The sequence below is a fragment of the Spermophilus citellus genome, assembly GCF_964194105.1.
Source record: "Spermophilus citellus genome assembly, chromosome: 6".
In the NCBI taxonomy this organism is placed as follows: Eukaryota; Metazoa; Chordata; class Mammalia; order Rodentia; family Sciuridae; genus Spermophilus; species Spermophilus citellus.
Window position 1 is genome coordinate 129,518,893 of NC_138187.1, and position 12,487 is coordinate 129,531,379.

Below are 12,487 nucleotides of genomic sequence, written 5' to 3' on the forward strand. Positions count from 1 at the left end.
ATTTTTTAAAAGAGCCTAGGGATGGGGCTCAGTGCACTCTTGGATTCAATCCCCAGTAGACCCCTCAAAAAAAAAAAAAAACTTCTACTGAAAGTTATATTTTATAATTGCATCAATATAAAGACCTATTAATAGCTTATATTAAAACAGCCTAGGCCACATAGTGAGGCTATGTCTCTAAGTAAATAAATAGAATTTCATTGCAGATTATTTATCTGATAAAGGATTGATATCCGAATATATGAAGAATTCTGGCAACTCAACAACAACAAAAAAATGACTAATATGATTAAAAATGGACAAAGGACCTGAATAGTCATTTCCACAGAGAAGATATGTAAAAGGCCAAAAATACATGAAAACATGTTCAATACCACTAATTGTTAAAGAAATGCAAATCAAAATCATAATAAGATATGACCACTTCAAACCCATCAGGATGGCTATTATAAAACATTGGGTGTGCAGAAACTGGAACCTGTGTATTGTTGGTAGGAATGTAAAAATAGTGCAGCCATGTGGGAAATGGTACGGCGATTCCTCAAAAAATTAAACAGAATTACCACACGATGCAGCAAATCCATTTCTGGGCATATGTTCAAAAGACAGGGAAGCAAAGACTCAACCAGATACTTGAACACCAGTGTTGATAGCAGCACTACTTATAATAGCCAAAGGGTGAGAGCAATCTGTGTCCATTGGTGATGAATGGATAAATGAAATGTAATATACATATAATGGAATATTACTCAGCAAAAAGGAAGGAAATTATGACATATGCTATAACCCTGGAAGAATCTTGCAAACACTATGCTCAATGAAATAAGCAAGCCCCAGAAAGTCAAACACCATGAGTCTACTTATTTGGGGTTCCTACAGTAGTCAAATTGATAGAGACAGAAAATAGAATGTGGTTGCCGGAGCCTGGGCCAGGGGAGAGTAAGGAGTTATTATTTAGTAGGTAAGGAGTTTCAGTTTGGGAAGATAAAATGTTCTGGAGCTGGGACTTGGGGCTCTAGTAGAGCATGTGCTTAGCATGCAAGAGACCAGGTTTAAATCCCTAGCACGCGCGCTCAAACCCCTCCCCCCCCACAAAAGGTATGGAGAAAAATGAAGATTGTGGTGATAGTTACACAATATGAGAACATTATACTTGAGGACACAGAATTACATCCTTGCCAGGCACAGTGACACTCGTCTGTAAACCCAGTGACTCGGGAGGGTAAGGCAGCAGATTACGAGTTCAAAACCAGCCTCAGCAACTCAGTGAGGCTCTAAGACACTCAGTGAGACTCTGTCTCTAAATAAAACACAAAAAAGGGCCGGGGATGGGGCTCAATGGTTGAATGCCCCTGAGTTCAATCCCTGGTATCAAAACAAAATAAAACAAAAAAACTGCATCCTTAACTCATTTTTTTGGTCCCCTCTTACCACATGTGGAACCTATAAAAACTTAAATTAAGCAACAAATACACTATTTATGGTAACTTTGAAATAATATTGGAACATTGATTATGTTCACAAAATTGAAAACTTGGGACTTGATGGATTGAAAATAATTTAAATGGGGGCTGGGGATTTAGCTCAGTGGCAGAGCACTTGCCTAGGACATGCAAAGCCCAGAGTTCCATCCTTGACCCTTAAAAAAAAAGATAGTGGGAAAAAATAAGGTAAAAATAATTAAAGTAGTAAATTTTCTGATATGTGTATTTTAACATAATTGTTTTTAAACTGCTAGAGTATTTGTCAAGCATACATGAGGCTCTAGATTTGATCTCCAGCACCACTAAACACACACATACATACATAAACAAACATAAATTAAAGGAGGATTCCAAGGGCAGGGAGACCTGGAGGTCATGTGACTGGCTTGTTTTATTTGGATCCTATAATTAGGACTTCCCTTTTTATATTCCAAGCAAGTGAGGACCAAGCTCACTTCTAGGCAAGTTGGGCCCCCATCTTAAGCCTCCAGGCCCAGTCTCTTTCCCTGGGACTAGGCCACTCAGCTAGAGGCAGGATGGGACATCGACTCCATAAAGGATTCAGACAGTTCAGAGGTGGTGAGTGGCGTGTGGAAGCAGAGGGACTCGGATGGCGAGCCAGTCCCCAGCACCCAGCTCACCCACACTTGCTAGGAGGAGAGGCAGCTTAGGCTTTGCACCAGCACCAGGACACCACCTGCACAGCCCTGCTGGAGGAGGCCGGTCCTTGCCAGCTCCCCTCTACCTGGAGCCCACAGTTGCCTTTACTTTGGGACAGGTGGCACCTGGTACTGCAGTCTCTGGCAGCCTACACCTGTCCTCTCTGCTCAGGGCTGTCACTCCACCTCATGCTGGCCCTTCTGCACCCAGGTGCTCACAGATCAATCTGTGATGCTGAAACACGGCCTAGTTAGTTATTGAGTGGCTTTTCATGTGTGTTCTCTCATTATATCACAATGGCCTAGGGGCAAGGACTTTTGATTTCCTCTATGCTCCAAATGGCCCAGAAAAGTACACTATCCTCAGTGACTCCAGGATGTGTACTGCTGACATGGTGTTGCATTTGGGGACACAACTGGTTTCACTGCTTGGATTTCAAGTACTAGAAGAATTCTGGGGAGAGCTAGAGAAGCAGTATGCTTGGTGGTTAGGAGCACCGGCACTGGACTACAGTGTGACCTTGACATGTTACTTGACCCCCTTCTGTGTGTCAGTTTCCTCAATGTTAAATGCAAACAAAAATGGTGCTTCCCTCATATCGTGCTGTGAGGCTTCAAATGAAGATACTCATGGAAAGCACTCAGGACAATGCTGACTTGTATCAAGGCCCATTCCTGTCCCTGACTCTGTTCTGTGAACAGTCTTATCCCTCCACACATCACAATCATGTACCCCACCACCTACATCAAAATTTGACACCCATCAGCATTTCTGAAAATGGCCTTTGTTATCACAAACCCCAGAGCTCCACAGGTTCTCATGGTCCAGTGCTGGGCACCCGCTTATCACTTCCTCTCCATGGAGGAGCAAGTCTTCCCATTTTACAGAAGGAGAAAGTGAGCCCCGGAGTAGTGAGGCTTCCTGAGGTCTCACAGAGTGAAGGCTTGAGAGTGGGCTCCCAGGCCCACTGACAGGGTCATATGAGATTCTGGGACCTCAGGGCAGCCAGCCCCTGCCCACTGTACCCGGGCACTAAGAGGGTGCTCAAACTACTAGAGTTGCCAAACTAGTACCTTTCACTCACTCAAAAGTAAGTTGGGAAAGAAAAACAAATGAGAGGTTTAGTGGTTCCTTCCTCCCCAACCTGCCACTCCCCATGGCTAAAAGGCCAACAAAAGAAACCTGTCATACCAGACTCTCCTGCCTCTTCACATGGGCCCTTCAGCCCCTACCACCCTTGGTGGCCCCACTCAAGGAAGGACCACACCATCTCCTGCCAGCAGGTGCCAGGCCTGGTTGCTTAGTGACCCAGCCCTGCCCGCCCTCATCCTCCAGGGCAAACAGCTGAACAATCATGGATGGGGTGGGGCACGCTAGGTTTGGAAGTTGTCCTTGTATTTTCTGCTCATTCAGTGGGATTTTTCTTTTCAAGGTAACTGGGAAATCCATTTATTCAGAATCTTAGCAAGTTTCCCTTGAAAATAGTCCTGAGATCAACTTTCACAAATGTTGCTGCTAAGTGCTTGTTCATGTCCTCTGGAGAGTCCCTGCTGCCATCCAGAACTCTTGGTAATGGAGAAAGAAGCCCCAAGCCAGCTCCTCCTTCATCAAACATGCATCAAGCAACTACCATAACTACCATGTGCCAAGGACACAGTGACATGCAAGACATGGCCCCTGGGCCAGAAAATTATAGCCCATCACAATGAGGGATTAGTGAGGACAGGTCAGGAATCTGGGGAGCACAGAGAAAGGACCATTTGAGCTACAGCTGGAAACACTAGCTCCCACATTCTCTACATGAACCTGCACATTTCCAGCCACATAAGAGTGTCAACAGTATACATGCTATCTCCCTGTCCATCATGGTGTTCCAGCCAATGGAAGGGACATCTCTCATCTCAGTTCTATGGCATGGGAAATTCTGCCCCCACTACCCATAGCAAGGGCAGCACCCTACAGACCCAGCCTCTGTGTGTCAATCAATGCCTGGTGAAGACCACTCTTTGCACTGGGGTCCTAGAGGTGAGGAGGAGTGTGAGGGGCCCCTGAACGAGAGGCTGAGGTGATGATATAACGGAATATACTGACCCAAGTGAAAAATAGGAAAAAAGGGCCTGAATTTCACCACCAGGAAATTGGCTGAATGAGAACAGTAGCTTTTATAATAAGTCACACTGTTTTGAGAGGGTGATTAGGACTTATCCGGAATCTTCCAAAAACAGGACTCTTATCCAAGAGCCATGTGTGATGTACTTTGGAGTTAGACAAATAGGGGGTAGGGCAAAGCCTACTGGCTGACCCCCTCCATATACTACCTGTCCAACGTGCCAGCTTCCTGGCATGAGAGCAACAGAAACTCTGCTGGTGCCCCTTGTCAGTCCTAGGCTCTCTGCTGCCCTCCTTTGCCCAGGATCATGACCCCACACTTAGCAGAGATCCAGCCAGCCCACATCCCATTGTATAGCTCCCTGGACAAGGAAGGATGGATAACGGGGTTGGAGGAGGATGGGAGAAATGGACAGAGCTTCCCTTCCCCTGCCTGCAATGGCTTATGGGCAAGCTTGCTTGGAAACGGGGGACTGGCTGTAATGATCTCTAACAAACAGCCTTCTCCAGCACTAGATACACCACATTGCTAGAGGCCATAAGGTCTTTAGGAGTAGAGACCATGTCTTGTCCATCTCTGTATCCCCCACCTGTGATGTTCAGTGCTGTAAGACGGTTGAAAACACAAGGTATGACTGAGGCCAGGTACTGCGAGGTTTGGAATGCTGCACCGAAGAGCAGGAACCAAGTATGGGCTTTCCTCAGGAAGCAAAGGGAGTGTGTGAAGACTTTGGGGTACCACAAGCAGTTGTATGCAGGATACTCAAGAAGGGAAGAAACAGGATGGAAACCAGTTGGGTATCTTATTAGAGCATCTCAGTGAGAGGTGATGAGCCCCCAACAGGGCAGGGTGGGGGTCAGGAAGGGGAGCCTGCCATCTGCCACACTGTGGAGGTGCAGCCCATGGTGACAGATGGGATGAAAGCCCCTGAGGTTCTGAAGATAGGGGCCTAGGCAGAGGGGCATAAACACAGAGAGAGATCATTTATGAGCAAAGGATACGTGTTGGTTCTGGTCGTAATGAATATTAGGTATCTGAGGTGCACATGAGTAGAGACCTCCAAGCACCAGGAAGAAATGGGATGGAGAATGGAGCTGGGGAGTGAGAAGCAAAGCACCTCAGACACTTACTTATACCTGTCTCCTTCCTCCCAACTTCAAGTTTAATGCTCCTGATTCTCAGCAAATGTATCTGGTTCTCTTGTTCCCAAAGAATACACCAGACCAGACCTGGGACCCCAGCCTCTTTTAGGAGTATACTGAGCTATTCAGAGGAAGAAACTGAGGCCTTGGATGAGAATAGGTCTGGATTCACACAGGAAACCATTAAGGTCTTCAAGCTAAGAGCAGAAGGAAGAAGAGAATCCAGGACTCCAGGATGGGCCTATTGGTGCCTACCCTTCAAGATCATGGGCTGGGGAGCTGGATCCAGATCCCAACCTGACAGTGTAAAATAAGAGCTGGGATTCAGGGTTTGATACCACTGTATAATCTTTCTTCCTAAACTTCTAGGGTAGGCAGATGTTGCATGTGCCCAAATCTATCACTGGAATTGATTTATTAAAGAAAATTCAGCTGAGTCAAGACAAACAGTCTTTGTGAAAAAAGGAGAAGAATCATCTATCCTCCAGGAGCTCCTAGTCTGGTTGGGGGAGACAGGACCCTAGGAGCACGATACCCTTAAGGACAGATGAAGAGGTACTGGGTCAGAGAGACAGAGGTGATGCTCTTCACCAAGGTGTGAGCAGGGCTTCCATGGTGCAGAGAGATACTGGGAGAATGTGTGGCCAAACCAGCCAAAGGTTCACCACTGTGGGCCTCCTCGCCACCTGGGCTCAGAGTTGCAAGTGATATCCCATCCTCCCCTTGTGGTTAGGTGTGGCCATGTGACTGAATCCCGGCAGATGACATGTGGGTTTGAGAAACACACCACTTCCGGCCTGGCCTACAAAAATCTCCTCTTTGTGTTATCCTGAGCCCCCACCTGTCAATTTAACTTCATGTAAAGAGGGAAATAAACTTCTTATACTCAAGGACTGAAAATCGAGGTTGTTTGTTACAACACTTAGTTTCAGCCAGCATTCAGTCAGCACCAGCCTGCACTGGGCCAAAGGGGATGTGATGCCTGATCTTACAGGGCTGGCGACCTTCAACCTTCAACCTTTGCAGGGCAAAGCAATGCGAGGAAAGGCCAGAGGTGATGAAATCTACAGGGTGTAGAGGTCACATTCATAAATGAAAGGCGCTTGTACAAAGAATCATTTGGGGGTTCTTCTTGGGCAGTGTAAGCTTCTGACATAGCACATTAAAAACCCTTCAATGGTCCGGCCACCCCAAGGAGTCCCGTTTTTATTTTTATTGCTCAAGTTCAGATATAGCTTAATTTGAGTATTCTTTTCTCTCACGCCAGGGTGGTCAGGGGCAGGGGCTGTGCCTATGGCTTCGTGAGATGAGGGTTTCCCCAGTTGGGTTGACTGCTGTTCTCAGAGTACCAGAGACTCCCAGGGAGATGCTGACTGGCCAGGTAGAAGAGAGTAATGTAGTATCCTGAACTCTAAGAACCCTTCCTCTTGGCATCTTCCTTGAAGAAAAAAAAATTCAAGGGTGTCTGTGCAGACCAGAGAAGGCTTGGGGGGACGGAGGGGTGGGAGTGTGTTCCACACATGCTTAAATATAATATCTAAGCACAAATATGGTCAACCTCTGTTCTCCATAACCACAAAGAAAAACATGTGGAAGTCTCTAGCAAGAGGTAGATTTTTATCTAGAACAATCTTTCCATTTTAGGACAGACATCAAGGAGAACTTTTAAATGATTAGAGTTTTAAGACACCCTCCCGCCCCAGTGTTAAAACACAGGGTCAAGGTCCCCAGGCAGGTTGCCTTATGGAATGGAGGGATAGTAACGATCTTTCCTGACCTCACCCAGCCTGCAGTTGCTTGGGTCTTTCCATTTTGGAGAAGGGTCTGAGGGGACAAAGTCTGAAGTCTGTGCTTGTTACACGCTAAGCAGAAGAGCAAGAAGAGAAGAGGAGCACTTGACAAGGAGTTCAAAGAGGGTGTTAGTTTAGGCTCTCCCCCACAACCAGATGTGTGCCCTGGTGAACATGTGCATCTTTCTGTCCTCAGTTTCTCTCTCTGTCAAGCAGCCTTTATGTATCCTCAGAGCACCTCCTAGATGCTCTGGGTGGGCTCCAAAGTCCTGGAGTCCTAGAACCCTTTGAACACACACACTCCCACATCTTAGATGAAGGTAGGCATGTTCCTGCCTTACTGAGAGCATCATTCTACACTGCCTGAGCCCACAGGAGCCCATTTTGATATGCATGACCCAGGGAAACACAATCTAATTGTTTGCTGCCAAGGGAGAAGTGCCTGGAACAGAGTACCCACTCAGCCTCCTGAAACTGCCCAGTGTGACTCAATACCAGACCCCGGGTCCCTTCAAACAACATACACTGCCCCAGGAAGCTGCCATCTCCTGAGAGGAGAGACCAAGCTGGGGCCCAGGACCTGATTTCCCTTTCTACTGTGCTGTCTCCCCAACCTCCAGGTGCCACGAAGTGGGGAGATCTTCCCAAAGCCTCCCACCTCCTACCAAAGGGGGCTGAAGAGACATCTCAGAGAGTCCTTGGGAACTGGCTAGTGACAACTCCCAGGGAAAGGCATGGGAAGGGCAGTGAGGCTTCCCGGTGGCTCTGTTCCAGTCAGGCACAGACTGAGTAGTAGACACAGGTTGTTCTGACAGGGCTATTTATAGAAGCATCTCGGCCTTTCCCGAATGAGGGCCTCAGTCTCTCAGCGACCGGGAAACACATAAGCTCCTTCCCTTGGAGACAGAAAAAAGAAATTCTCTCAGGAGCTCAGACATGATCTTGCACTGGGGAGGAAAGAAGCACTGTTAGGAATCAGAATTGGGTCGGGATATGGCTGATGGCCATAGAGCAACTCCAAGAAGGAAGAGGAGATAGAAAACGTGACTGAATGTGAAAAAAGATGAAGAACAGAGACCAAAATGTTTGCAGGAAGCTTCCCCAGCTCCTAGGTTGGCCACACATGCTCCTCTTCACAGCCTGAGCCTTCTCTAGACAGTGGGCCCAGCTTACCTGGGGCTTCTCACCCAGCCCTGCCTCTCCCTGGAGAGCTGGGTCCAGGCTGGAGGCTATTCTGGTGTTGAGGAAAACTCCCTGACTGCAGTTCTGAATACTGTCAGGGTCTTCTCATACCATATATTAGAGTTGGGCAGAGGCCAGGGATAGGAGAGGCCTTTCCCACCTTCCCTTCCTTCTCTGGAGCATTTATTACTTACTGCACTCTCTGACATTCAACAAAATGACTTTCTTAGTAGGGATTCCTGCTCCTAGTGAACTTACAGACAAGGGCAAAATGAAATAGGGAGACATGCTGAGGACCCAAGACGTGAGATGATTCAAGACACAAAGTAAAGAAAGAAAGCATTTCTGTAGGTGCCAAACCAAAGATGCATTTCCTGGGGTAAAGGAATGAAGGAAAATTTGGTGGAAGAATGAGGAAAGGAGGTTGTGTGGGTCTCAGGATAAGTCATTTCCCACCCTCAACCCCATCTCAGTGTATTTTTTATGGGGATATTATTTCTATTTCTTCCAAGAATACCAGAAACAACGACCTTTTTCAATTGCCAAGCAAAAGAAACTCCAGCTTTGCAGGGTCCCTTCGTCACTCAATTATGCAAAATTCTCACCCTCTGGGACCAAGGGTTTAGTGAGAAGCAGGCATGGCAGCTGAACCAGGTTTAAAAACAGGAACCATTTCCTTCCCAGGCACAGCAACAAAACGCTCTAGAGCAATCGTTCAAAACTTCAGCTGCATCTGAGAATTACCTGGGAGCCTTTTCAAAATCCAATGCCCAGATTGGCCCTGAGGCCAATCCAATCAGTCTCCCTGGGCTTGCACCCAGGTATCAGTATTTTCTAAAACTCCCCCCTCTCCATTCCAGTGAGTAGCTAAAATTGATAACCACTGTTTCAAGGGGGAGGAGGTTCACACAATGAGGCAAGAACCCCAAGACAGGGTGAGACACTTCCCCTCAGCAATGATGCTGTTCTGCATGAGGCCTACCTAGCCAGAGAAGGGAACTCCTATCTCCTGCACCCAGCCCTTTAGAATAAGTCCTGCTCTTCAGACTCAAGAAGGGGGTGCCCTAGAAAACAAGCGCTTGTTCCAGAGGTCTGTTTTACTTGATTCCTTCAAACATAAAATCACAACTTCTTATTTGGTTCACGGGCATCCCTCATCATTGAAAGTATGTTATTGAAAACACTTTTGCCTGTTACCCGAACCCAGCAAATACAAGGCCTGCAGGCAGGATGAATTAAGAACAAAGGAAGCCCCAAGTCAGGCCTGAGGTAGTTTTGGTTAATTCTAGTTGGTATAGGACAGATGAATTAATGATGAGCCTGCCACACAACCTGTGAAATTTAACAGTTCACTTTTGCCTACAAACAGCCCTTCTAGGTAACCTCTCTAAGGCCTTGCCTTAGGGCCCTCTCATCTAAATAACACAACAAATAAATAAACACAATTTTGCCAAGATGTGCCACAGATACTGTGGCTCTGTAGCCAACTAGGAGAGCACAGCCAGGGAACCCAGGCTAGCTGGGTGTCCAGAGGCTGACCCTTGAAGAAACACAAAACTCCACCAGCCCTTCAGGTCACCCAAGTCCACTTAGGAAGTTATAATAATAACATGAGAGCAGCCTAGGAGAGAAGTTTTAGTCTGTTTCTAAAAACACCCTGGACTTCTGCAAAGTTGCTGAACTCAGTTTTAAAATGGTTTCTGGCCACTTGGAATACGGAAGTCTCAACCTATGAAGTGTTTATCCCACAGAGGCACCAAGTACTATCCCTTTCTATCTAGAGTTTGTAAGCTTGGATTTGGGGATGGGACAGAACCGTTGCCCAGTGACCCTTTCAGACACAGGTGAACATGATGCAGCCAATCCATGAGTCAAGCCTGTCCCTTAGAGAGCCATTTTGAAAAGGTCTAGGGACAGGAAATGCTAAAAGGAGGTCTGATCAGAATTGTGGAGGTCCTCAAAGGGCTCCCCCACAATTGCTAAAGAGAGTCCTGGCGGGCAATTGGTCAAGAGGGTCCCCAGAAGCAGCCCAGCCACTCTTGTGACACATGGCTTGGCCTGTTTGCCAGGAGCAAGTTTTCCCTTCTAGGGCACAGAGGTTATTTCCATCATTAGTTTACCTTTGACAGATGTTTGCTCTGCACACTCCTGAAAAAGGTGGTCTTGGCCGTAAAGAAGCAGTCTTCCAGCTCCTCGTCCAGGCTGCAGTACCCACTGCTCATGCTGCTGTCCACCGTCATCGAGCCCTGGGACCCCCGGCCAGAGGCTGCGAGCGCCTCGGACGGGGCGGGCTTGGGATGCGGCGCGAGGTGGTGACCCCTCCCGGGGCCAGCCCGGCCGAGCGGGCGGGGCCGCCTGCGTTGGTCACTGGGGCCCAGGCGGCGGGGTACCCAGTCGCCGTTCCCGCGCGCCGCCGGTGCCTGCTCAGCCCTGGGGTTGGCCCCGGGCGCCCGCTCGCCCGCCTCGCTCCGGCGGTGCTAGGCATCTGCGGTTTCATCTCCGCTGCGCGGCGCCTGCTGGCTCGCTCGCTCCGCCCGGCGCAGAGCGCCATCTCCACACCTCCCCCGCCTGCCCGCGCCTTTCCTGCCCCGCGCCGAAGCCACTTCCTCTCGAAAGGTTCCTCAAAGCCAAGCTCGGCTGTCATCGCGCCCCTCCCCCCGCCTCCCCACCCACCTGGGTGCCACAGGACCCGGTGGCAAGTGGATCTAGGACACTGAATAGGGATGCATGGAAGCAAGAGACCAGGATGAACCCGAGGGGAGACAATTCCCTCTGTCCCTTACTTGTCCTGTGCTGCCCTTCTCGCCCCTCACGGTGGCTGGCGTTCACGGAGTAGAAGGTGATGTAAGGTCTACATCTTCCTCCTCCTTCCCCCCCCCCCCACCCCCTCACTCCATCCCACTCCCAGCCTCCATTGGGGAGTTGGGGGGAGCTGGGTCAATCCGTGGTTAGATGAGTCACTGGAGAAGAAGGTAATCGATATCTGGTCTGTCTGTAGAAGCAACAATATTTTAACTTGAAAATGCCAAAAGAAAAATGCGGGGTCTCACACGCATATGTAAATCATATGCAAAGCTATGCAGGGCTGGGCTGAGCTAGCCCACTCTCCCACCACCAGAACTTGGCCCTCAGCCTCAGGATACCGAAGAAGCCTGCAGATGCTGCTCAGGTTGGGTGTGCATTTTCCTGACAGTCAAACCAAGAGGGTTCTTGACCAGATCTTGTCATTGCTAGCATCAAGGATGGCTCATTTCTACCTCCCTAGGAACTGGATGGACCAGATGGGGGAACACTTTCCTTCTGTAGGATTCAACTGCTCAAAGCAATTAGGGCAACATCCCTATAATTTCTCAGACTAGATTTGTACAATAGCAGTTGTAGCTCCCATTGTTTGAACAATTACTGTATGTCCAGATGATTTACATGCAGTTTGTCACTTAATGTTCCCAATAACCATTAGATAGAGACTATTATTTCATATTTTTATGGATGAAGAAACCAAGGCTGAGAGTCATACAAGAAGGACCTGTGTGCTAGGATCAGACTCAGATCTATGTAACTCCAGGGCCTCTGTGCTCTTGGTCCCTGTGATACGGATAGTTATCCATCAGTAGAGATGACACTATTGGTGGGCCCTCTGCCATCTTTAAACACAGTGGGGCCTGAAGTCTCAAGAAGAGAAAACACTGCCTTCTAAGGCCAGGGTTGCTATGGAGTCCAATGGTCTGTGGACCCAAGAAGTGGCCTGGAAAGTGGTTGGGAAGGGGGACAGTCAGGACTGTCTCCAAGTCTGTGTGGCTTTTCCTGAAGTTTTGAAATAAATCAGTGCCGGGGGAGCACAAGCTGGCGGAGGGTTAGCCTCAGCCCCCAGACGCCAAGCTGCTGATTCCATATTAATCTCTGGTTACTTCTCTGAGGAGTCCTTCCCTCCCCACCTTTGCCAAATCTGTCAGTGCTGAGGAGGGTTTCAAAATGCAACCCAGTTTGGCTTCATCCTCCCACACAGCCTCCTTGACAGAAGCCTGCGTGTGCTGAGATAGCTGAAAGCCAGCACCACTGGGCCTGCCACCCTTGGCTCAGGAGAATGTCAATGCCAGTAGCTACCTCCTCTGGAGGGAA

At 48.4% G+C, this 12,487-nt stretch overlaps 1 protein-coding gene across 2 annotated transcripts in view; it reads right to left on the bottom strand.

Moving 5' to 3' along the window:
- The window catches only part of RASSF5 (Ras association domain family member 5), a 66,903-nt gene that overhangs the window by 14,092 nt on the left and 40,324 nt on the right, over nt 1-12,487 (bottom strand). The window contains exon 1 of one of the 2 annotated variants that reach the window (XM_081299101.1): nt 10,489-10,909. The exons of the other annotated variant lie outside the window; for it this stretch is intronic. Within the exon in view, the coding sequence (XP_081155227.1) occupies nt 10,489-10,608 (120 nt within the window). The 5' untranslated portion in view covers nt 10,609-10,909. Of the gene's footprint in view, nt 1-10,488; nt 10,910-12,487 lie in introns of those variants that run through there. 2 annotated transcript variants of the gene reach the window in all.